A 24,463-nucleotide genomic window follows, 5' to 3' on the forward strand; every position below is an offset into this window, starting at 1 on the left:
GCTGCTCTCGCGCCTTTTCGCTTATTTATCAACTTTGAGAAAACAAACAGATTAATGTTCATTGGTTCTAAGTTGCATGATTCTCTTCAGTAATCAGTATGCTACTCTCTATTGCTTATTGATTTGTTCTTCTTCATGCTAATTTGGTCCACATTCTTTAGTCCTTTTATCATCTTTTTCTCAGACAGGGAGTCTCCAACTTTCCCAGCATTAATCTCCTCTGGTGTCTTCTGGTTACTCCAACGTCCTTGAAGGGCCAGAAATTTAAGATCCCAGATGTCCAATCTTCAACTCCCTTTGGCTCTGCTTATCAAAGCTACAAAACTGGTGGCTTCTTTGTATTTTGAAGTCATTAAATTATAAAAATACAGGCTTTAGTGAAATCTGTTACTCGGACCAGTGTGCTGGATTGGCAAACGTTAGAAAGCCCTTCTGCATCGAGGGCTGAGTTACGGTTATGCTTTAACCCATTGCAGAGGTTTCTGGGGTACAGTATTTTTGGCTTTCCCCTTCATGAACAATTTTACTCTTCTAAGGAAGAGTGGAAGTTTCAGTGAGCAAACCATGCTCATGTTAGATCTGATAGGGAAGATGTGTGCTAATGTCTTTACAAACAATCTATGGGTGAAGTTACGGGTGTTAAAGTCTTTGAAATGGATCTTAATGTCTCTAGTAACTTCAAGCAGCAGATTTGTTGCAGAGCCCGGACAGCCTGACTCCTGAAATAGACAACGGTCTGCACAAGCCTGAGTTCCTGAACTTTGGGGTAAAACAGTAGGTTTAAGGGGGGATATGTGGTAGGCGGTTCGGGGAGGCTGTACCTTCCCAGCACCTCAGCCAATGGGGAAAGGAAAAGGGCAACGTGCGGCCCGGAGTTCAGGATGAAAGGAGGCTGCGCCCTCCAAAACCCTGAGAGAGAGAGAAAACCCCGGGGGCGTGTAACCTGGTGGACTCTCTCACTTTACTCAAATAAAGTTTCAGGACTCCTCTCTCTCCTTTCTGGACACTGGGTTTTCATAGCGTGACTTCCATACAGATCTGACACAGGATGGGCTCCTAAGGCTAATTCTGGTCGTCTCCTGCTTTGTCAGCTGCTGAGGTGTTTGTTTTTCCTGGTAGTACTGTCACGCTCTCTGATTTCATAGCCAGGATTCTGAGATTGCCAATACCAAAAGACAAAGTCTGAATTATAAAATTTCTTAGTGAACACCTCCAAGGATCAGGCAGCCACAACGTCTCTGGGCAACCTGTTCCAGGGCTTCACAGAGAGGAACTTTTTCCTAATATCCAATCTAAACCTACTCTCTGTCAGTGGGAAGCCATCCCCCCTTATCCTGCCACTCCAGGCTCTTGTAAATAGTTTCTCTCCATCTTTCTTGTAGGCTCCCTTCAGATACCGGAAGGCCACAATTAGATCATAGTTTCTCTTTTCCAGACTGATCAGTCCCAATTCTCTTAGCCTTTCCTCATAGAAGAGTTTCTCCACCCCTCTAATCAGCTTGGTTATCATCATAAAATCTTTTAAAATTGTCTTTTAGTACTCATAGAAATTAAAATTAAGGGTATAAAATATCAAAATCAATAAAAGACATCAAAGAAATGCAATACTGGTATGGACCTCATCAGGTTATCTACTCCATTCTTGTATCTGAGGAGTCCTACAATAGTCCTAAAATGTTCAACACATTTGGTTTTTTAATTGTTCGTAAACAACTTCTGTGAAAGTTTTTTGTTTGATAGCTGCTCCATCATTTTCCTTAGTGGCTAACTAAGATTTTTTCCCCCCTGTTTTTATCAGGTTTTCCTCTTCCTCATTAAGCCAAATGCCTGCATTTTTCCAGACAGAACCCCCCCACCTGACCCCGTTCTTGATTGTATCCTCTCATTTACTTAAAAATTGCTGGCCTGTCTTCTGCTCACCATCTACTTACTAATTAAACAAAGCCAGTTCTTTAAAGTCTTCCTTAGAACCTACATTTTGTAAATGCATCCTTTTTATTTTTTTTCCCTGGACTTTCTTTCCCTCTTAAACCACCATGTCTAAAAATAGGCACAGTGTTCAAACTCTGACTTCAGCACTGCTAAATAGAGCGGAATAATTATGTCCTGTGAGGTGCATGTAACACTCCTGTTATTCCTTTGTAGGATTAAATTTGTCTGGTTTGGCTCTTTTGAATCCTCATGCTCAAGTCTGATCCCTTGTTTGGGATTCAGTGTAGTTATAGATCCCTTTCAGCAAGATCTTGCGTGTGGCTGGCACGTTCCTGGCACGTCATTAAGTAGCAGGCTGTAAGATGTTCCAAGAGTAGGGATCCTACTGTGACCAAGGCATCCATAAGTGTGGGAAAAGAGAGAACCTTTAGCAGCTTTGCTGGAAAGCAGGGGGGGTTTTTTTGCCTAGTATTGAATGTCCTCTGGGATACCTGTCACATTAAGCAAAAATTTCTCTTCCTTTCCTGTTTAGTAAATTCAGTTGCTTAACACTGCTGCTGTATTTTTAATGGAACACTTATACCTGGTTCTTTTTGTCAAACTTTCTTGTAACACTCTATTCATACTGCAATGAAGGCTCTAGAAATTTAACTTTAGCAGCACTGTACTAAACCAGTTGATGGTAAAACAATCAGCTCAATATTCACCAGCAGTCAAAAAGGGGTGGTTTTTTTTTCCCAGCACACTATACTTACGCAGTTTACAGGCATAACTAGGCTTATGCTTTAGGTTAAGATAACTAGGAAACTCCTTGTCGTTGCAGCTGCTCAGATGAAGGGGTCAAAGACATTAGAGAAAAATCTTGTTGGGGTTTTAAAGTACAGAAATGGACTCAGAGTTGTTTCTCAGGAGAGCTGCTGGCAGGGGAGAGGGGTTTCTTTTCTGGCTTGCCCCCCCTGCCATTCACCACAGAGCCCTGCCAGAGGAAGCTGAACCCCAGCTCTGACACAGCACAGCTGTTTTTGGGATCCCTGCACCTCAGTTTCCCTAACTTCTCCAGTGACTGCCAGCCAGTGTATTTTTAGGGACGGGCTGTGTGGATCACAGCTGAGAGAGGTGATCTGTACTGCTCTCACACAGCTTAGGAGCATCTCTGAGCTGCCAGCAGTGGCTCTGCTGCAGTTTTGCTTTGGCCTTCGAGTGAGGAAGGGGCTGTAACTTATCTCTCCTGGGAGCAGAACTGGGCTTAAAATATGATACTGAGAAGGAGTCTCTGTTATTTAGCTTTTTTCTCTTGCCTTGGTTTTCATTTTATGGATGTCACTGATAAATGTCACCCTGTTTTTATGCTGGTAGGGGTTTGCTGGGAGAGGGAGATATTCTGTGGGTTTCTTGGAAGATGGTAACCAAAAGGATGTTACACCTTAGCCTCTTTACTCTTGAACTTACCCAGAGGTGAGTTCCAGCTATGCTCCTTCATTTTTTTTAGTTACTGTGGGGTAATGACAATTCATGTAAAGGGCTGTGTCAAAAGTGTGCAGACCCCTTACAGTGGGATAAACAGGTACCAATCAGCAAGATCATAATCTGACCCCTGGCACTGGGCTTGTGTTAAATAACCATTGCCTTTATTTCTTTTTTTCTTGTCCACTAATGTGCTGGGCATTTGCTTTATCGAAGGTACACAAGCTTCTCTGCCTGGAGATTAAATTGTTTACGTTGTGTATTGACAGTGCAAATTCAGCAACCAGGTTACAGGCGCAAACCTCTGAGCTAATTAGAAGGCTCTAACAACACAGAGGCCAGGTTTAGTAACGCTGCGAGGGGAAGGATAGCAACCATTAGGAACAGACAAATCTTCAGTCTCAGTTGCCCTCCTGTGAGCATCACAACCTGCCACACAAAAGTGTGTTGAGAGAAATGGCAGGAAAAGCTGTGTCTGTGATGTTGTGAATGCCTGTACTCACTTTTGTCTGGGAGTGAAACTGAAGCTTTTATCTTCTTCTCTCAATTTATACTCATCTTGTATTATTGTCTTTTAATAATGGAATTATTCTTTGAAGATTGTGGAGGGAAAAAAATGAGCACTGAAAACCTATTTGCCTCTGTTTAGCTTTTTAACCTGTTTTTGCCTGCCTGCTCTTCCAGAAGACAATGGCAGATCCTTCAGTGGTGGATCACCTGACACGACTGAAACTCAAACTCCTAGAAAAGGTAAGGGAATAATTCTGCAGTGGTCACCTTTTTTCTGCTTTTTGCTCTTGCATGTTTAAGCATTAACACAGTGCTTTAAAATAGTATAACTCTACTGAGATACACTGAGGAGTGGTACTACTTAACTATCACTTTCTTAAGTAACATTGTGCAAGTTTACGTGGACCTACAGTAAATTAAATTGATTTTGTGGGAGATGTCACCAGTTAGCTTAAAGCCAGTTTGAGCTGTGACAGGCAAAGTTTAGGAGCAAATCGTGGGTAAAGAGAATCTCAGATTGTTTTAAGGCAATTTCATGTCTGCTTTCATATAAGATGTGTTGCCTGGTCAGACCTTTGCTGAATCAAGAGTCCAGATCTTGGACTATCAGGCAAGCTCAAACTGAACATTATCAAGTTCTTCATATGATGCAGCTCAGCTCTCTTCCCTACAAAATAAATTATGTATATAACTCCTGATTAATGATGCTATCAACTTTCAGGTCTGGAATAGCCTGGACAGTTGGAAGCATGACTATTCTTTACTGTAACTAGATTTGTAGTGAGACATTTCATACTTCTTTAAGAACCACCATTTTTCTCCATTTCTGCTCTATTTCCTCCATCCCAAACCTGTGCCATGTTTGGAAATCCTTGTGAGCTTTTCTGCCTGACTTATAACCAGTTCTGGTTATGGTTCTGCCAACAGAGACTAGAAAATGAACAGGAGAACCTAGAGAAGATGGAGTTGTCTCTCCTAGCTGCAAGTAAGAGAAGCATTTTTTCTAATTATGGGCATACTTTGGAAAGGGCTTGGCTATGTTCCCAGGCATGAGTTCCTCAGGAGATGATCCCCTCTCCTTCCTAACAGCTGTGAGCTGACTGCTTTTTATCTTTTGAATTTCTTCCTGACCAAGGGAAGTGAACAACCAGCTGAGCACTAACATAAGACAACTTCCTGCCCAGGTATCCTCTGCAGCCTCTCAGCTGCAGCTGCTGGCTCAGCTGGAGCCAACTGATGGTGATCCAGTTTGTCCTAGCTCTTACACCTAGGAGTGAGCCCCTGTTGTAGTCCAGCTGTTTGCCTGGTTTTGGTGATCCTGAAAAGGCAGGAGGAACACTTCATTTCTTTGCATGGCACATGCACTGTTTATATTATCTGTGGATTCAAAGCTACCAATAGAAGCTCAGTGATATTTCTAGATTGTACTCTGGGCTCCTTTTCATTGATCTGATGCACAAATAGTTGGAAACGTCTAATGCTGTGGCCAAAAATTTTCCAAAAACCTATAACAACTTACAGTTTCAAAATACGAAATGGTGCTTTCCAGGGCAGATGCCAGGCATGGCTCCAAAGTACCTGAAAACATTCTTGCTTATCTTCATTACAAGCAAGTTCAAAATCAACCACGTGTGGGACAAACTGCAAAGGAAGTTGACTCAGAGCAAAATAGAAACAGAAAAGTTGGCTTTCAAACCTGAGTTTGTTTTGAGCTGTTACAACAAACAGTCATCCTCGCATGCACAGGGTACATCTCGAAACTTTTGGGCTGAAATGGACTCCTAAACCAGGAGGTTAAAAGGGGGCTTTAGAAAGTAATCTAAAGAGCTTATTTTCAGAGAAGGTGTTTTGCCTTTGTAGAGCTGCTGAACAGCTGTGACTGCACATGGCATAAAGTCATTATCCATACACGTATTTGACAAGGAAAGTAGCCCAAGCCTTTTGTGGAAGAACTCAAGCTATCTAATAACACATTTTCCACATTATTATCATAATACAGGTGCTGTAATAGCTCTGTCTTTGTGATCCTTTGAGAAGATAATGGACTTTTCCTCTTCCAGGGAACAGACCTCAGGATATGCTCCAAAGCGCCCTGAGGCGAAGGAAAGATCTGCTGCAGGAGCTTAGGGTAAGAGCCCTCTCTGGCCAGAAGCAACAGGCAGGGCCCAGTTACCTGCACATCTACTGCTGATGTAGATTCAGTGTTTTCCTGTCCTTTAGTTCTGGGGCTGGGCAGGATTTAGTACTCTGCTGCTTTGGAATATAAAGGCTGGGCCAGCTAATCAGGGAGAGGGCCTGGGGAGCAGCTTGGCTTCCCTCACTACAGCTGTGGAAGCTTGCACCTGCTTCAGGTATTCAGTGGGATGATTCTGTTTGTCCTGAACTGCTGTATCATAAACTTTCTGTGCCAAAATGCAAAGAAGGGATTTTTAGTGCTGCCGAAGTAGGGACAATAGTAATTGTTATTTATTCCTAGTTTGTGGAGGGTACCAACTATTAATGAAATGTTTTCCCAGACTTCTGGTGGCTTGTTCTGCACAGTTGTTTTTTTTTTTCCAATCCTTTTTTCTTACTCTTCCAGATCTGTGGGAAGGAAAACTTTATACTTACGCAGGCACTGGCAGTGCCCTACTGCAGGTTCCCAGGGGCTAATCCCATTTAGTCCAGAGAGCATAACTATACTGTCTGCCTTGCTGTGACCAGATTTTCTTTACGAAAATACTTGATTTTGAAGGATCAGCACCTTCTGGAAGAGCTTTCACAGCCACCTGCACCAGCTGGAGGGCACTGCCATAACCACAGAGCTGCCCTCCCACAAGTCTACCAGATCCCTTTTCCAGCTTCCCAAGTGGAGCCACCAAGGATTATCCAGCAGATGGTAAGGATTGTCTCCTGGAAAACACCACTAGCACTATGCCAGCCTGAGTTGACAACCATTTGGGACCTGTATGGAATTCCTCCTCCCACAAGAAGGGAAGAAATGCCTCTAGCTCTTTTACGGGACCCTTGCTGCCCTCAGCAAAACCTATGGGGAAATCATCTTGCAAATAAGGCCCAAAATTAACGATGGGAATAGTTTACCCTTGGAACAAGATGGCAAAAAGAGTGGCAGGGCTGTCCACGCTCCAGCCTGGCCATTCAGCCACTTTCTAATGCACATCGCTGTCTGCTCATGCAGCCCACAGCCTCAACAGCTTCTCCACGAGGATCCCAGAGTTTTCCTGAAACCTAGGCAGATGACAGCCATTCCCATAGACAGGGGTGCTGGCCAAAACCAAAACCAACTTCTCCATTTTCCTTCCTGTTCCAGATGCCAACTCAGCCTGCCACCATCATCCAGCAGTTGCCTCAGCCATCCCCTCTGATCACGCAGATTCCCCCAGCCCAGCCCTTTGCAGCCCCCCGCTCTGGGAACATTAAAGAAGGTAACAAACTCTCCATGTGTCAGCCAGCTCCTGTTGCCAGGCCTGGAAAGGGCAGGGCAGGTACCATGGCAAGTGGAAGGGGGCATGGGACGGTGTCCAAGCTAGTTAATGACGTGCTGTTTCATGAGCTGGTGGAGCTTTGGGAGTTGTACTCCATAAGTGGGATGGGTACCAGTTGTGGGAGGCTTTCAGGCAAACTCTTACCACTAAAACTAAGGAAAAAGGAACTACAAACTCAAGGGAAGATTGGGAAAGCAACACAGCTTAACTCATGGCTCTGAGTAATATTAAGAAAGTCAAAATCATGCACATGGATGATTCCAGAATTAGCAAACAGGGTTCTAGAGTTTGGTTTTATTCTTTTGTTCCTTCCTGAGATGCTGTTCAGTCTCCTCAGGCTTTTATTTGTGCCCTGTGTTTGGAAACAAGACAGAACATCTGAAAGTGTTGTTCTAAATATAGTGCAATGCCAATAAAAGGGTTTGTTTCTAAACAGAGGTGGGTGCTACTCTGAAATAATACATGAACTAAAACCTGGGATGACTACCCTGGCTCAGCCTTCAGCCAAAGGTTCATCCCATACAGGAATCCTCAGTCATGAAACTGCAATATTTCTCAGCTCATGCTTCATCTAAGTGTCTGGATTTTTGAATCTGAGTTTATTTCCATAACCAAAATATTCCCAATCCATTCATGTTTTCTCTGATGCTGCTACATGTAAACTACTTCTTGTATGATCAGCAAAAAAGGAAAATGAGAGTTGCCTTCATTATTTTTTCCCTTCTTTTTTTCTCACCTCTCCCTCTTCACTTCTCCCCAAGTGAATTAGTTATACTGCACAAGTCCTTTGGAACCCAAAGGAGATTTGAGGTGCATGAAATGACAGTTTGAGGGTTGGGCTTGATGATGTTAAAGGTCTTTTCCAACCTTTACAATTCTATGAGTCAGTGGACTCTCAAGTTGGCACTGCAATATCACATAAATTTGAGGAAACCACTCACATGGAAAGCAATGATCTGGGGCTGAAGCAATGGAGAGCACAGCCAGGAGCCTGTGCATGCTGGAGTAAGGGAAATCTCCAGCTCAGCTCTTCTCCATTCTGCCATTCAGCATAGCTAGGGGTGTGGGCCTGCAGGGGAAGCAACAGACAGAAGACAGTCAGCAGCAGCTTTCTTGTAGAAGGGAGGAGAAACAGGAAAACTGGTATGAACAATCCCACTCACAGACATTAACTTTGCACTTTCTGGGGAAATAATGCCAATATTCTTCATGTGCCCCTTTCAGCTGCTTTGCCTTGGTTGCAGTGACCACTCTGTGTGCTTGAGGGCACTCCTTACCACGATGACTCTGCTGCTTGTCAGTCGTGGGTAAAACTCTTTTCTTCTTTTCTTCTCTTCTCTTCCCAGATATGGTAGAGATGATGTTGATGCAGAATGCTCAGATGCACCAGATCATGATGCAGAACATGATGCTGAAGGCTCTTCCACTGACAGCGCTCGCACAGCTTGGGGGAGCCAGCTGTGCCGTGCTCCAGCACACGCAGCAGGTAACAACACCCCATCCTGAAGGGCATCCTCACCCACACCAGGCCATGGCTCATCATCCTGGGAGGGCACAGGGCCTGGCCAAAACACACAAAGAGCTGGGAGAGCCAGAAGACTGTGGAGGACACTGCACCTTAGGAAAGATGGCAGAGGAAGAGCATGCCCTGATGCCCACCTTCCTCTCCAGGCCATCCTGTCATTCTGCATTTCCCTGACATTGACTGATGGAATAAATTGGAGGGAGTGGGATCTGAGTATCAGGTGAAATCTGAAGTCACTGAGTGTTTTTGGACTTTCTGTACTGGAACCTGCAAACTCTTCTCCAGACACATTCCAAAGGTCTTTCCCAAGGGGTGGCTGAGTGGAACTCTGGGCCCTCAGCCAGGGACTCCCCCATGGGGGCACAGGTTTCTGCAGCCACCCTTTGTCTCTCTCCAACAAGGAGCTGCAGCCTGCTGCTCCCCTGGCCGTGAAAGCAGACAGGCCCAGGCCACCTGTGGTGCACCACCACCACCATTACCCTCCCATGGGGGTGTTCCCAGTGCCCCCCAGGAGCTTCCCATCCACAGCACAGCACTGGACCGGCACCTCTGCCCAGCCTATGTAAGTAAGCAGTCAGCTGTGACGTGCACTTGTAGCCCTTCTCCCTGCCCAGGTGGGGTGGCGAGGCAGGTTGTGGAATAAATGTGGGCATCTGACAAGGATGTGGATCACACAGATCCCCCACCCTGCCATGCTGCATTTCTCTGCTCTGCAGGGGCTCTCACCCTGCTTTTTGGGTCTCCCTGTGAACCCAGCAGTCACCTGCTAAATGAGGTGGGGGGAAGTGTTTTACATTCAGGCTAAGGTTCCCAGCAGGATTTATGTTCTTAAAGCACTGCTGAGACATTTGCTAATCAGGAATTCTGGGGGAAATAAACTCAAATCACCAGCTTAAAAAATGGCACAAAGGAAGGGGAGTATCAGAAATAATGCTGAGCCTTTGCCATAAGCTTGTGCTTGCAGCTGAAGGGGGTGAGTTTCAAGCGCAGAAATGGATGAACTTCTCCCCAGGATGCTCCCGGATCCCTAGAGCCCTTGAGCTCTGTGCAGAGGTCACAGCCAGCTCCTCCAGGGGCTCATTTGCTTTGTGCCTTCCTCTGAGCTTGTCCTGCTTGGCTTCCTAGGTGCTAGAAAGTTCTTACATGCTAAGGCTGGTGAAGAAATGCTCCTTGCTAGAGCATGGAAGGGGGCGTGACATGGGGACACACTGTGAGAGCTCAACTTTTATTTCTGTGCCATGGCTCTTTCAGAGCCTTAGTGAACAGGACAGGATGGAGGCAGCTGCAGCCCTGGGCATGGGTGACCTGCTGGCAGGGGTATCTGTACAGCCCTCTTTAGCAGAGGATTTGAATTCCTGAACTGATTATTTACCTAATGGGATTATAAGAGATGAAGATTTCTACCTATTTCCCTTTGACATGGGTTTGTAATCTGAACCAGTAAAGAACTCTTGGCTCCTGTCAGAATCAGTGCAATTCACTGTTTGCAGAAATCAGTAAAGGTCTTGTTGTGGCCTTTAAACTGGTTCTTCCTCTTCTTCAGCTGCCTTCCACCACAAGGTATGAGACCAAACACATCTTTTTGCAGCTGCAGCACTGCTGGCTGTTACTAAACACAATAACCCCATTTTTCTTGTTGCAGGTGGCCCACACACTGACAGTACATGATCTTCTGCAAGTGGACCGTAGCCTTTCTAAAACCAATAAAATCCTGATGTTCTTCCTCAGCCATTGACACGTCTTTTTCTTCAGCAACATAAATCAAGCACTTTTCTCTCCTTTACTTTTCCTATTAGTTTTCAAAGGGCAGGCTTTAATCCATGCCCATGCTATCCTGTTCTTTTTAGTTTTATTTATGACTCCTTAAAAGGCTCACTCAGAGTTTTTATCAGGCAACACATTTTCATGCTCTCAGCAGTCGGATTTTGCTTAGTACAGAAAGATGAACAATGATTTTGTAGCACTTTTTCAATATCTTCCCACCTTCTGTTTTTAAAGTGGAGAACATCAGTACACGGGGTTTGCCTGGTGCAGTTTCTGAGTGAGTTTGATTAAGAAAACCCAGGGACCTAAATTTTGTTTGGAATGAAGGAATGATAGTAACTGTCACTGGTGGAAGCTAATTGTGTGCTGTCTGTGTTCCAAAAACAACTAATGAATAATTTATTTACTGTGTAAAACCTACCTTGCTCTTTCCCCTCTCTGCTCTGTTGTCTTTGAGATTCTTACCGCTCTCTACAACTTCTCACTCTCTACAACTACATGAAAGAGGAAATGGCCTCAAGTTGTGCCACAGGAGTTTAGATTGAATATTAGGAAGAAATTCTTAACAGAAAACATTGTCAGGCATTGGAATGCCCAGGGAAGAATTCGAGTCCTGCCCCATCCCTGTAGGTCTTTATTAGTCATGTAAATGTGGCATTGAGGGTCATGGCTTAGTGGTGTGCTTGGCAGTGCTGGGTTAACAGTTGGACTCGATGTTCTTAGAGGGCTTTTTCTACCTTAACGATTCTATGAGCCAAATCTGCTGGTGCCTGGCAGGTTCAGCAATAAATTGTACTCAGTGATGCAAATGTCTGCACTTTCACTGTCTGCTGTTTAATTATTGTATGTTGGCTCTAATTGGCTTCCCCCTTTTCAATGCTTACTGTGGGCAGCATTGGCTCAGCAGAGTATTTCCTCCCAAGGATGGGCATGTGAAATGGTGCCTGCAAAGATGTTTCCTCACAGCCTCGTCCAAGTCCTGGAAAGCTTCTGCAGAGCAGGCATGGACCCTCTCCTAAGCATCACACCCCAAAAGGCCTGAGCCACGCACAGCTTCCTTGGATGAAAAATGTCTCAAAGATGGGATGAGGCTCCTGGGCAAATAATGTGGCTCACATCCCACCCTCAGGAGAGAGTCTGTGAGGCTCCAGAAGTCACTCCACATTGTCCCACCAATGCCTCTGCAGCTGCAGCCCAATGAAGCACCAGCAAATGCCTGGCAGATGCAAGTTCTCCTCCTGCTCTGTGTATGTACCTTGGAGACTGCAGGATTGCTCTAAAATTTCCAAAAGAGGCCTTTGGATAGAGCCTGACTGAATAACACCACGTTCCCATCTCTGCACCTCTGGCTCAGCCAGGCTGACTCCCTGACAGTCTCTGGGCTGGGAGTTAAACTTTAATGTGAAGCGGGGAGAAGAACCCAGGCATGACTCAGCCACCCACATTCTCTCCCCTCCCCTCCCCACTGGCAAGGGCAGCGGGACTGGGGAGAAGCAGAGGGATCAGAGACGGAGCAGGGATCTGAGACCCAGGGGCTGACCTAGTATGGAGCCCTGTGACCCACGAGGGAAAAGAGTTGCTATTATCGGTGGTGGTCTGGTAGGGAATGCCATTTAGCTGCTGCATGATTGTGTTTGCTGGGGAGCTGGGGCTGTAAAAGCACTGCTTGAATGTGGGGGTAAATGTTTTTCTTAAAATGATTCCTCTGTCAGATGACGGGGTGTTGCAAAGGGTTTGATTGAGTTCCTACTGTGGGAGGCTCCTGTCCTTTTCTCAGAGGAAGGTGTTTGGGTGGTGGTGGAGCAGTGGTGCCCAGGTACACTAAAAACCAGTCCTTGTTTGGGGTGCCAGGTCCCACTGTCCCTTGGCTGAGTTTGGCTGTAACCAAATCTCTAATGTGAAATGCTTTGCAAGGACTGAGACCAGTAAATGCCAGGCTGAGAGGAAATGCCTTCCTCTGCCCACTTTTGTTTGGGAATGGTTTTTATCCACTGCTACTTGCAGAGAGGTGTGACACTAAAGGCCAGGTGGATGGGGCTCTGAGTAACCTGGTCTAGTGGAAGGTGTCCCTGCCCATGGCAGGGGGTTGTAACAAGATGGTCTTTAGCATCCCTTCCAACCCAAACCATTCTGAGAGTCTGTGATTCTGTGACAGCTTGGGGCATTGCAGCACCTACATCTCTCTCTCTTGACTTTTTGGACATTAGCTTCTTGGAAAAGAGTGATGACAGAAGAGGCTGTAGTTCTGACAATTCATAATGGAAATTAAATTTTAGAAGTTATTTAAATAACAAACAGGACATATTTATACTGTTCTCCCTCACTGTGTTCCCAAGGGAATGCTGCAACACCCTGAATTCTATTGAGGAAGGTAAACACAGTCCAGAGAGGAGCTGTGAGCTTGCCCACACCAGCTCCTGCTGTCTCTGGCTGAAGAGGTGAACCCTGCTGCACTCAACTGCTGTGTGTAAACAAGCCTGAGCTTGGCATGACTTTATAAAAAGAGTTTTGATGGGTGGCTTTTGTCTTGGAGACTCTGCAAACACACAGGGCTGCTGGAGGACTGCTCTTCAGTAAAAAGTCTTCTAAGGTTCTTGGTCAAAAGATCTCCCTGTTTATGCTGAGCTGCATCCCCATATCACTTCTTTGCTTGGATGCATCTCAGTAGTGACCTCTGAAATACTTCATCCACCCTTCCTGATCCTTGTCTTGTAGGTGGGTGCATTAAATGCCTGTTTCTTTGCTAGACGAGGTTTCCATGTTGATGTTTATGAAGCCAGAGAAGGTAAGTTCAGCCTGATTATTACTGTGTGAGCTCACTGAAACAGTAGGAAAATAATTAAATCTGAGAGTGGCAGTTTGGGGATATTATTTTCTCTCTCCCCTTCAGCTCCTGTGGTGGGAAGGAGCATTTATTTGAAGTTCATCTTGTGTGGAGGGAACCCACCCTTTTGCTACTAAAATGATGCCCTTTTTATGTTCTTGGCTTAAACACTGATTCAAATCCTCACCTTTGAAGCTTGGTGTCTGCAGGAAGCATTATAGTACAGTGCTGGGTCAGAAGGAGAGATGGAGCCTCCAGATCCACAGGGCACCACAACAGAGAAATTAGGATTTAGAGTGAAGATGCTGGCTGAAAGGCAGAGAAATTGTTCATCTTCAGTATCTGACAGCTGCCAGACAAATAAAACCTGGGCAGAGGTGGCAAGCCAAGTGGCAGGGGAGAATGACACCATGGAAAGTGAAACTCGACTCAAGTATGCAGTGAAGGGAAGGAGGAGCCATGCCTGACACATCTCTGTGGTAGCTCTTCCTCCCCTAATAGAACAGGCAGTTCTGCTGCATGGCTTACGGTTGCTAGAAGTTCCACAGTTTTGAAAAGCCTCTGATTGCTCTTACCTGCCTTCTGAATTGGATGGCTCTTACTGTGCTATTCCAATTTTTGGCCCATTGCTTACACTCTCATACATGTTGGGATGAAGAGGCTCTGCCCCATGTACTGGCCAGACAATCCAGGAAGTCTAAATGAGGCAACCTGGAGGAGGAACAGGCCAATGCCCAGACATTTCCATCTGATCAGCCATGAAGAAGGTGACCTGCCAATGTCCCAAAATTCACCAGTCTGTGGGCCTCAGCAGAACTGCCAGGCATTCATTGCTCAGCCTTCTGCATTTAGAGGAGAAATGGCTCTTAATGTAAATGGGCCCTCTGGCTCATGGGGAGTTGTCAGGATCCAGCATTCCCTTTGCAGCACTTGGCTGCAGCTGCTTCTTCCAGGCTAGAGGTGGCACGGAGGATCCAGGCTAGACTCCCCCCTACCCCACCTGCTGTTGCTGCAGGTGCTTGCAAGATGTTCCCCTCACCAGGCTGTGCTATCAGTGCCTCCATAACCAATTGCTCCTCCCACGCAGATATCCGAGTGGCCAGCTTTGCCCGTGGCAGAAGCATTAACTTGGCCCTGTCTCACAGGGGACGCCAAGCCCTCCGAGCTGTGGGGATGGAGGAGCAGGTACCCTGGCACGTTCTGTTGGCGGGGAGGGTCTCTGTGGTTAAAACACTCTTGCCCTGTCCCAGCCAGACGTCTTCCACTGCAAGCCTGCAGCCTGGCTCTCCCCTGCTCCACAGCACATCTGCCAGCAGTATCTCCCCCACCCCAGGCAGCTGCGCTCTTCTCCTGGCAGTGGGTGCTTCCGTGGGAGACCAAACATCTTCCAGTGTTTACCTCCCTGCCGTGCTCCCCTCCCTCCTGGACATGAGGGCAAACAGGGCAGGAGTAGATGGACTCCCAAAAGAGCTGATGCAATAAAGCAGGATGCAATAAAGGCAGCTGTTTTCCCCACTGACATGTCCAGATTTGTATTTTCCCACAAAACCTTGATCTTTGGGCTGATCCCTGAAATCCATCCACACTGCCTTCTGCCCAGCACGCTTGGCTGGGAGCCCAGCACTCTTCTGTAGGGTGCTGGCTACCATTTAACATCCAGCTGTTGGGAGTGGTGGGATCTCCCGGTCCCTGGATCCCTGCAGAGGAGCCCAGACTTTGGCAACACATATCCCAGCCCCAGGATGTAATTTGGCTGTCATTCCCTTGCCCTGTCAAGCACTCTGGGATTTTTCATATCCCTTCTATCCAAAAACAATTTCCCTCTGATTTTTTTGAGAATGAGCTTGTAAGTGATCTCAGTAAACTGTAGTAAATTGACATGACAGTCCCGTTAAATTGGGTAGTGATTTGGAAATATGTGAGGAAAGAGCCCCCCATTCTTCCTCGAGTGCAGTGCTTGGGCGAGGGGATGATGCTAAGTAACTTGTACTAAAAACCCACAGTTGTGGCCAGAAGCCTGGGTTGCATTCCTTTCTGTTTCAGATTGTGGCCAAGGGCATTCCCATGCGGGCAAGGAGGATACACACACCTTCAGGGAAAAAATACTCTATCCCTTATGGGAAGAAGAACCAGGTACTGGAGTTGCTTCTCAGAGCACAAGGGGTCTTTGTTAGCATTTGTATCTCTGTGTTATGGACAGATCGTGGAAGTGGGAGAGGCTGGATCGTGGAAGTGGGAGAGGCTGGAAAGAATGAGGGAAGGGGATTGTGTGGAGGGGAGGGTTTCCTGTCTGGCCACGCAGTGTCCTTCAGCAAAGCTTTCTGAACCCCCTGTTTGTTTGCCTTGCAGTACATTCTTTCTGTGGACAGAGCAAACTTAAACAAAGAGCTGCTGACAGGTAGGTTGTCACTTCCGTTTGCGAATACTTCTAACACACTTTTTGCTGGGGATTTAGGGTTTGCCCCATGACCAGAAGATTTTAGGCCCCCAGCTCCCTTACCCAGCTCTCAGAAAGTGCAAGCCTGAACTAGCAGAGGAAAACCTGTGCTGTTTCCCAGCTAAAGCATGAGACACCTCCTCAGCCTTGTCATGGTTTGTGGCATTTTCCATAACCCCTGATTGTACGGAGACAAATAGAAATTGGAGCTCTATGGCCAAGTATGTAATCAGACTAGACCAAATTTATGCAAATTTCCCACTGACTGCAGGTACATCATCCCATCCTGAACTTCAGTGGAGTGATGGTGGAAAGTAGTCACTGATTCATGTCATTGTGGGGAAGAAAAAAATCCTTGGAGGATTCCTTGCATTTTTCAAATAGTTTATACCATAGTTGACCAGTCCCAGTGTGCCCTGCCTGCTGGCCCTCATGCAACACAGCAAATTACTTGCTGTAACAACAAAAATCCCTATAATTTAGGGATCTCTTGGAATTACTTTTTGCTGTCACAGTAAACCCCTCTACCTTTAGTTCTTTTCTTTTCACAGCTTCTGAGAAGTACTCCAACACTAAACTGTTCTTTGGACACAAGCTCCTTGGGTGCAATGCAGAGCTGGGGACATTATCCATAAAAAGGTAATCCCTGGGTAAGCGTGGGATCAAGCGCTGTGGTCAGTTAGTTTCTGCTTAATCATTCATAAAACCTCAAACAATTGAGCAATCTCCGTTTTGAAACTACTGTGCAGGCAAAACCTTGTGCCAGCTTTGGAAAGGAGAGACATCAAGGCAGGGCTCATGGGGAGACTGAGAAAGGTTTAAGCAACGCACTAACCCCACAGTCTGGCAGCAGGCACACATTTCCTGACCTGTGCAGGGGATAAAAGTGCCAGTATCCATAGCACTGGGTTCAGGGACAGATTGCTCATCAGGGAGGGCAGATAATTGGTGATGCCCCATCCCTGGAAGTGTTCCAGGCCAGGCTGGATGAAGTTCTGAGGACCCTCGTGTTGTGTCTCTGCCCATGGCAGGGAGTGGAACGGGCCCAGCTTTATGGTCCATTCTGTGGTTCCATGACCTTGTTTCATAGTCTTTCACAGAAGTTCTGGTCCTACCCCTGATTCACCTGGCAGATGCTGCAGGCTCTGCAAAGCAGCAGGGTTATCCCAAAGGTGCCTGCTGTATTGCTGAGTAGCCCTGGCAGAGTTATGTTTTTGATAACCTACAGGATAATTATTTATCCTAATGCTGAGCTTCCCAGGCAGTGAGAGCTGATCTTCCCTCACCCTAGAAGATTATTAACACATTTTGCAAAAGGCAGATCCTCTGGGCACAGTGGTGCTGGGCTGGCCTGGAGTTACAGAATGATTAACCATAGAATCATAGAATGGTTAGGATGGGAAGGAACCTTAAAGATCAGATTGATCCAAGGGACTGTCTTGCTTTTAGATCTGACCAGCAGACCTTGGAAGTGACCTACGATCTCATCGTGGGGTGTGACGGAGCTTTCTCAACAGTCAGAAAACAGTTCATGAGGCAAACGCGCTTTAACTACAGCCACGAGTACATTCCTCATGGCTACATGGAGCTGACCATCCCTCCCAAGGATGGAGATGTGAGTGTGCCTGTCCCAGGGGCTGCTACAACCTTCACAGGTTGGACATCCCACCCCCTTTTCACTGTGGCTCTGCTATAACAGCTTTGGAAGAATTAATTTCTCACCTGGGGTTCAGGCAAGGGATTAAACCTTTCCTAAGAGAAGGCATGGATCTCTTCCTCTTCCAAAAGTGGGGTTGGTACCTGCATGCAAAAATCCTAGAGAGCCTGTCTTGGAGTGGTGGGATTAACTCTGGTTCTGAGAGGTCCTGGGGGTATGGGAACATGTTTATGAGGACACCAGCAATTGCAAAGCATCAGATTTTTGCCCATATTTCTTACCCTTTTCTCTTTCCCCTGCTCTGTGTCTCCCTGAAGCATCAGGGAGCAGAAAGGGGCCCTGTAGTTGTTGTGTCTTCCCATGGGAGCTGTCGTGCTGGTGTGGAGGGGAGCCAGAGCCTGGGCTGGGGAAGCTGAGCAGGGCAGGGCAAGGATACAAGGCAATTTTCTTTCTCTTTCAGTTTGCCATGGAACCAAACTACCTCCATATCTGGCCAAGAAACACCTTCATGATGATTGCACTGCCCAACATGGTGCTAATCAGGGCCATGTTCTCTTGGGGCACAGGATGGGGCTGGTGGGGATGAACTGGCTGTGGTGGCAAGGATTGGGAGGGTTAGGAGCCACAGAATAATGGAATAACAGAATCACAGAATCAATTAGGTTGGAAAAGACCTCTGAGATCATCAAGTCCAACCTATGACCCAACACCACCTTGTCAACCAGACCATGGTACTGAGTGCCACATCCAGTCTTTCCTTAAAAACCTTCTTGGACAGTGACTCCACCATCTCCCTGGGCAGCCTGTTCCAGTGTCTAATCACCCTTTCTGTGAAGAAATTCTTCCTAATGTCCAGCCTAAACCTCCCCTGGTGCAGCTTAAGACTGTGTCCTCTCTTCCTGTCCTTTGTTACTTGGGAGCAGAGCCCAACCCCCATCTGGCTGCACCCTCCTGTCAGGGAGTTGTAGAGAGTGATAAGGTCTCCACTGAGCCTCCTTTTCTCCAGGCTGAGCCCTTCCCACCTCCCTCAGCTGCTCCTCATAGGTCTTGTGCTCCAGATCCTTCACCAGCTCTGTTGCCCTTCTCTGGACATGCTCCAGCACTCAATGTCCTTCCTAAACTGAGGGACCCAGAACTGGGCACAGCACTTGAGGTGTGGCCTCACCAGTGCCGAGTACAGGGGATGAATCACTTCCCTGGTCCTGCTGGCCACACTGTTTCTCATACAAGCCAGATGCCATTGGCGTTCTTGGCCACCAGGGCACATACTGGCACATGTCCAGAGAAGGAGCCAGGAGGGACACCCAGCCTGTGCCAGGCTTGCCACAGCCTAAAGGGGTGCAGGGCAGGGTGCTCAGAGCCTGCAGCAACCTCGCAGCACCAGGTAGGTAACTCTGACACCTCTCTCTGCCCACACATCTGAGCCCAACCAGACCCCACAAACAGCAGTCTGCAGCTGCATGTTATAAACTACATACCAGGAGCATCAGGACACTGTGCCAGGCCGATGCTGGCCAGTCACACACTGTTTCTGCCTCCCCTGTGCCTGCCCACCATGAGAAAGGGGGTGGCCAGACACTCATCCCTTGCTGTGCCAGTGGGTCGCTGGGATTGCCAGGTGACAGGCTGGGCACTGAGCTGCTGCTTCAGGTGCCACATGCTCTCTCTGGCCTCTGGGCATCTTACTGACCTTTCTTCCTGGCTGGCAGGACAAGTCCTTCACCTGCACACTCTTCATGCCATTTGAGGAATTTGAGAAGCTCACAACAGGCAAGCAAGTGCTGGATTTTTTCCAGACCTACTTCCCAGATGCCATCCCCCTCATCGGAGAGTAAGTGTTCCTGTCTCCCCTCTTCATTCATTAACACAGTTATCTGTTATGGCATGGGCTTTTTCTTGGACGATATCAACAGTCTCAGCTGTGTCAGGCAGTTTCCTTTCCTCTTAAGATGAATTATCACAGGACTTCATATTAACTGAGAAACTCAGATATTCCCTGGTATGTCCTTCCTACATTGACCAATATCTACCACTGCTCACAGTAACAGGACCAAGATGTCAATGATCAAGTTGTGTGCAGAACTTAAAACCTGCAGACAAAATATCTGGTCCACGGGGGGTGAAGTTGACTTCCACATTTTTCCCAGCACAACTAGCCTAGTGCATAGGCTTAGGGTTTGCATACCAAGGCTGACAGTGCCTGTGGCCTGGCTTCCTGAGCTTGGACATGGCACAGCTTGGTCTTCTCTTGTGGTCCCATACAACAAAATCTGTTGTTTTACTTAAAGGCAAGAGCTGAAGCATGATTACTTTTTGCTGCCAGCCCAGGCCATGATCTCTGTGAAGTGCTCTTCCTACAACCTCTCTTCCCGGTGCGTGCTGATGGGAGATGCCGCGCATGCTGTTGTGCCCTTCTATGGACAGGGCATGAATGCGGTAAGTTCATGGCTGGCCTGTCCCTGTTGGTGGGGTCCCCACTCCTTTAACCCACAAACACCTGGTTTTAGTGTTTAACTCCGTAGAGTTCATGGGCTGGCCTGTCCCACAGCCTGATGTCCTCTGCATTGGCAGGGGTTGAGCTCCCATCAGGATGTCCTCCTGGGAAGGACAGGGGACAGGGTGATGATGCCACCTTCCCATGGAGCAGAGGACTATGTGGGAGGGGGGGTCCAGGCACCTGGGAAAGGCAATCCCCTGGATTTCTCTCAAGACCCCTGCCAGAGGGGCCTGGAGTAAGACACTTGGTCTGAAGTTGTGGTCAATGGGACCAAACAGCTACATTAGCTAAGCATTCATGACAGCACTTCTCCTGAGTTTGTGCCTCCTTTATGCCTATTAACCCCTAATATTCCTCCCAGGGCTTTGAAGATTGTCTGGTCTTTGATGAATTAATGGACCAGTTCCACAATGACCTTGGTAAGTGAGGTGGTTGGGGAGGAGCGAGAGCAGAGGAATGTCCCTCTGCAGCTGAGGGCAGCTGGATACCCTGCAGGGAGCTGCCTGTGAACTACTGCTTTCTTCTCCCAGGTGCCTGCCTCCCTGAGTTCTCCAGACTGAGGGTGCCAGATGACCACGCGATTTCGGATTTAGCCATGTACAATTATGTAGAGGTAGGTGAGCCCCACACAGACCTGTGGTTCCATGGGCCATGCACACAGCAGTGCTCTCAGGATGCATGCGGCAGGCAGGGCCTCTGGCAAGACCCTGGCTGGGCTCTCACCCTGGCAGGCTTTTGCCTCAGAGCTCCTTCGGAATGTTACTGGGGCTGAGGAGGCACTGATCCCTGCATGACCTCCAGGACAGGCAATGGGAGAGGTAGCAAAGCACAGGGGAGCTCTGCCAAAACTCCTTGCAAAGGGGTGACTGTTGCTCTGTTGCAGATGCGTGAGCACGTGAATTCAACGTGGTTCATTTTCCGAAAGCATGTTGACAACTTTCTCCATGCCCTCATGCCTTCCACCATTGTCCCACTGTACACCATGGTAAGCCAGCCTGTCAGTCCCCACTGCCTTGAGCTCCTCCTGCCTGGCTTTGGGGTGGTGACATTCTCCTGCAACCCTCCCAGGTGACCTTCACCAGAATTCGCTACCATGAGGCCCTTCAACGCTGGAAATGGCAGACAAAGGTTGGTCAAGGGTGGTGCCTATCCTCCCCATGCCATGAGCCTTGGGAGCATCCTGCACACCAGCACTGTTCAGCTGTGGGGGCAGCTTTGGTGGTGGGATATTGCCAGGTGTGATGACTTTGCTTGGTGCTGCAGGGTCGGACCCAGCCTCTGATGATGTTGGGGTTTCTCTTTGCACTTGCAGATAATTAATCGAGGGCTCTTTGTCGTGGGGGCAGCAGGACTGGGTGGCACCTACCTGCTGATAAAGCGTCTGGCATGGAACTTGAATTTCTGCTTGGAAGACTTGTGGGGCTGGTCCCATTATCTGAAGAATACTGGAAATCCTCTCTTTGGCACACGAGTGGTTTAAATGTAAGGGGAGCTCCCTGTAGTAATAAAATTGAAGGCACGGGCTGTTGGCTCAGCTGGGTGATGTTGTTTCTCTTGGGATGTGGTTTGGCAGCTCCTGCAGCCCCTTGGAAGCAGTTTGGCCTCTCTCCCTCTCCCAGGTGAGAGGAGCCCATCAAGGCAGAGAGTGCCCAGAAAGCCTTTCCGGGGGCTCAGGTGTGTCACCTTAGCAGCCTGGTCTCAAGGGATGTGGTGCATAGATGTGGCACTCAGAGATTATGGTTTAGTGTTGTACCTGGCAGTGCTGGTTAATGGTTAGATTTTTTTTCCAACCTTAATCATCCCATGATTCTATGACCTGACTGGTGTGTCCCAGCCTGCAGACTGCTGCTCTTACCAAAAACAAGCCAACATTTTGAGGGTCCTGAAGCCAAAAATAGCTGCAGCCTGGGACAGCACTAGGAGGAGTATCAGACACACTTTCCTTCTTACCTTGCCTTACACCCTCATAGCCACTGCTGAAGAACACCAAAATGGCCCAAACTGACCCCTGATCTGATGTGGCACAGCCAATCTCATTTGAGGTGGTCTATGTACAGCTGCCAGCACATGGGCAGGGATGAGAACTGCTCTGCACTATTCAGCAAGTCAGTTTTGGCTTGCAAGGGAGCACCATTCAGGGCATAGATGGCAAATTGTGTAGAAAACAGTTCGTTTCTCTAGCTGGGATCTTTCCCAGGCACTGTACCTACGGAAGATGATGGCAGCAATGACAAGGTGTGGCTGTAGTTTCTCCAATGAATGCTTTAGCATTTAGCATTTAGCCCTTGCACCTAATTCTTAGCAGGACAGATGTATTTACCTTATGTATTAATCTTTATTCACGTTAAACCTCTTCAGACAGTAAATAAAGATGCAACACAATACAACTCTATGCAAAGTAATCCCAAACTTAAAGCAAATAAGGAATTGTACCACTATTTCACGGGGATGACCCACAATGTACGAGCAACTGGCTGCTGTGTGTGGTTGGGATAAGTGCTGAGCTGGAGATGCTCTGGGTGCTGCCAGGTGTTTTGCATAGCTGCCTCCTGGTATGCCTGACATGCTCGGAGAGCAGGGAGATCATGTCCCAGGGGGTGGAAGAAGCTGTGGCTCCAACCTGCAGGGAATTTTCCAGGTTCTCACAGATCTTAGATCAAATTTCATAGATCAAATGGTGGCTCCTTGCTCTGCAGAGGACTTCAAGGCAGGATGGAGGTAAGCCAAGTATGCAGAAGCCCAGGCAGAACCTTGCCTGAGGTAGGTCTGAGCAGGGAGCGATGCCAGGAAGCAGTTGGTGATTTGGGAAAAAGATTCAGTGCATGATCTCCAGCTGCTCTTCGTCACAAGGTACGGGTGGTCACCAGCCCTTAGGGCCCATCACATCACTGCAGCCTCTGGAGCGGTTGCTTGGACCCTTTATGTCCAACTCAGCAGTGAGTTCTCTGGAAATCATTGCACAGTAGTGGAGACCAATGCAGCTGGGGAAGGCATGGAGCAGCCTGGGAGCAGATCCTGCTGGAGCAGAAGAGAGACAGCAGTTTTGAAATCCCAGCTCAAAATCAAAGATGGAAGTGCTCTGTGCTCTCAGCTGGCTTTGGGGCTTGATGTCCAAGACTCCTGCCAGAAAGCAAAGTTAGCATCAGGAGATGGGACAGGAGCCACTGCATACTCCTGTGGTGAGGCCTGAAGTTGTGTGTGTTCCCCTCTCCCAGCTCCACTAACCCAACCGTTGAGCGGTGGGCCAGGACGCTGGCATGGTGAAGTCCCTCAGCCAGCACCTGACATGATGGGGGCCTCTTGGAAGAAGGGAAGAAACCATGAGGATAAAGAAGAGGGGGTGGGAGCCTTAGTTTAAGATTTCCTTAGTTTGAGCTTTCCTTAGCTTGGTATTTCCTTATTTAATAGTGGGTCCCAGCGCTGCCAGGTATTGCCTCATTCAGTAAACCTGGGGTTGACAACAGTGGTGGTGGCACTCTTGAAGAGGGGGTTATCAGCCTGGAGGGAGAGAAGTGAGAGGTTTGTGTTGGGCTGTGCTGGATTTCCATCAGAGCATTACCCATCCCACCCATCCCAGTGCCAACAGCACAGACAGCACTGGAATAAGAGCCCACAGGATATTTAGCCCCCTAAACAGCAAAATCCAGCTGGGCTGAGAAATGAGCAGTAGGGAGGGCTCAGGTCTACATGGCTGCCTCTGGAAAGGATGTCCCTTCCTACTGTCCCCTGCCCAGTGGATCCGAGTGCCCCAGAACACCCCACTGGCACAAATGGGCTCTCTTACATCATTCCATTTGGCTTTGGTCTTCTCCTTCTCAAACCGGCGGTATTCCCGGCGGTCAAGCAGCTCCATCAATAACCGCCAGATGACCAGGATCAGAACGCCAATGAGGAACACGCCGGCGATGGTGCTGCCCACGATCAGTGGGACGTTGGGGGGCTGTGGGCACTCTATGGGACAGACAGATGGTGTTGGGCTGCAGCCCCTGGCAAAGCAGGGAGGCTGCTGTGGCAGGGTTGGCAGCCTGCCTGTGGGCAGGAGGAGCAAGGATGGGATACCTCTATCAGGATCAACGATGATGGTGTATATCTCCTTGCCATCCTCCTGGACCATACGGAAGGACATCCAGCAGTTCTGGGAATCCTTTTCCCTGCATTTCCTGTCATTTATGCTCACCTCTGTTGAGTTCGTGGGCAGCTGGATGTTGGGACAGGCCTGGGAGCAGTTCTTCTCAAAGGGGCCACTGTTGAAGAACTTGCACTCCACACAGGAGCTACAAAATAAGCAGCTCAGCTCACATCTGCAGGGGCAGAAACCCTCTCACCTGGCTTTGGCTACAGCTGGGCTCTGCACAAGCATAGGCAGGG

The 24,463-nt window shown here is 47.9% G+C and overlaps 3 protein-coding genes across 10 annotated transcripts in view; 2 read left to right on the forward strand and 1 right to left on the reverse strand.

The window, feature by feature from the left end:
- Positions 1-3,286: 3,286 nt before the first annotated feature.
- On the forward strand, positions 3,287-10,647 carry CUNH21orf58 (chromosome unknown C21orf58 homolog). 5 transcript variants are annotated; one of them, XM_017742764.1, is made up of 9 exons: positions 3,287-3,387; positions 4,081-4,146; positions 4,834-4,891; positions 5,967-6,034; positions 6,641-6,784; positions 7,217-7,331; positions 8,738-8,877; positions 9,318-9,478; positions 10,559-10,647. In XM_017742764.1, exons 2-9 carry the CDS (start codon positions 4,087-4,089, stop codon positions 10,572-10,574), a joined length of 762 nt encoding a protein of 253 aa, XP_017598253.1. In that variant the 5' UTR covers positions 3,287-3,387; positions 4,081-4,086; the 3' UTR covers positions 10,575-10,647. The 5 variants fall into 5 exon arrangements, with proteins under 5 accessions (XP_017598253.1, XP_017598252.1, XP_017598251.1 ...); XM_017742763.1 differs by lacking the exon at positions 3,287-3,387 and adding an exon at positions 3,669-3,838; XM_017742762.1 differs by lacking the exon at positions 3,287-3,387 and adding an exon at positions 3,670-3,811.
- Positions 10,648-12,121: 1,474 nt separating this feature from the next.
- Positions 12,122-21,629, forward strand: KMO (kynurenine 3-monooxygenase (kynurenine 3-hydroxylase)). 4 transcript variants are annotated; one of them, XM_008640184.2, is made up of 15 exons: positions 12,122-12,279; positions 13,396-13,465; positions 14,592-14,689; positions 15,548-15,637; positions 15,854-15,902; positions 16,493-16,580; positions 17,391-17,556; positions 18,059-18,130; positions 19,308-19,429; positions 19,887-20,034; positions 20,457-20,514; positions 20,626-20,708; positions 20,979-21,080; positions 21,164-21,223; positions 21,408-21,629. In XM_008640184.2, exons 1-15 carry the CDS (start codon positions 12,226-12,228, stop codon positions 21,573-21,575), a joined length of 1,428 nt encoding a protein of 475 aa, XP_008638406.1. In that variant the 5' UTR covers positions 12,122-12,225; the 3' UTR covers positions 21,576-21,629. The 4 variants fall into 4 exon arrangements, with proteins under 4 accessions (XP_008638406.1, XP_017598248.1, XP_017598249.1 ...); XM_017742759.1 differs by having other exon boundaries at positions 21,442-21,551; XM_017742760.1 differs by having other exon boundaries at positions 21,445-21,551.
- Positions 21,630-22,410: 781 nt separating this feature from the next.
- ITGB2 (integrin subunit beta 2) overlaps positions 22,411-24,463 on the reverse strand; it is an 11,687-nt gene continuing 9,634 nt past the window's right edge. Inside the window, 3 exon segments of the mRNA XM_008640185.2 lie at positions 22,411-23,593; positions 23,880-24,046; positions 24,155-24,436. Coding sequence (XP_008638407.1) covers positions 23,531-23,593; positions 23,880-24,046; positions 24,155-24,436 — 512 coding nt within the window. The 3' untranslated portion in view covers positions 22,411-23,530.

The sequence above is a fragment of the Corvus brachyrhynchos genome, unplaced genomic scaffold, assembly GCF_000691975.1.
Source record: "Corvus brachyrhynchos isolate BGI_N302 unplaced genomic scaffold, ASM69197v1 scaffold98, whole genome shotgun sequence".
In the NCBI taxonomy this organism is placed as follows: Eukaryota; Metazoa; Chordata; class Aves; order Passeriformes; family Corvidae; genus Corvus; species Corvus brachyrhynchos.

Bases quoted from the DNA above. Each gene is read 5' to 3' on its own strand.
- CUNH21orf58 (XM_017742764.1), top strand. From the start codon at position 4,087: ATGGCAGATCCTTCAGTGGTGGATCACCTGACACGACTGAAACTCAAA. The intron at 6,785-7,216 runs GTAAGGATTGTC...TTCCTGTTCCAG, and splicing joins CAAGGATTATCCAGCAGATG to ATGCCAACTCAGCCTGCCAC. The intron at 8,878-9,317 runs GTAACAACACCC...CTCTCCAACAAG, and splicing joins TGCTCCAGCACACGCAGCAG to GAGCTGCAGCCTGCTGCTCC.
- KMO (XM_008640184.2), top strand. From the start codon at position 12,226: ATGGAGCCCTGTGACCCACGAGGGAAAAGAGTTGCTATTATCGGTGGT. The intron at 15,903-16,492 runs GTAGGTTGTCAC...TTCTTTTCACAG, and splicing joins AAACAAAGAGCTGCTGACAG to CTTCTGAGAAGTACTCCAAC. The intron at 18,131-19,307 runs GTGCTAATCAGG...CCTGGCTGGCAG, and splicing joins TGATTGCACTGCCCAACATG to GACAAGTCCTTCACCTGCAC.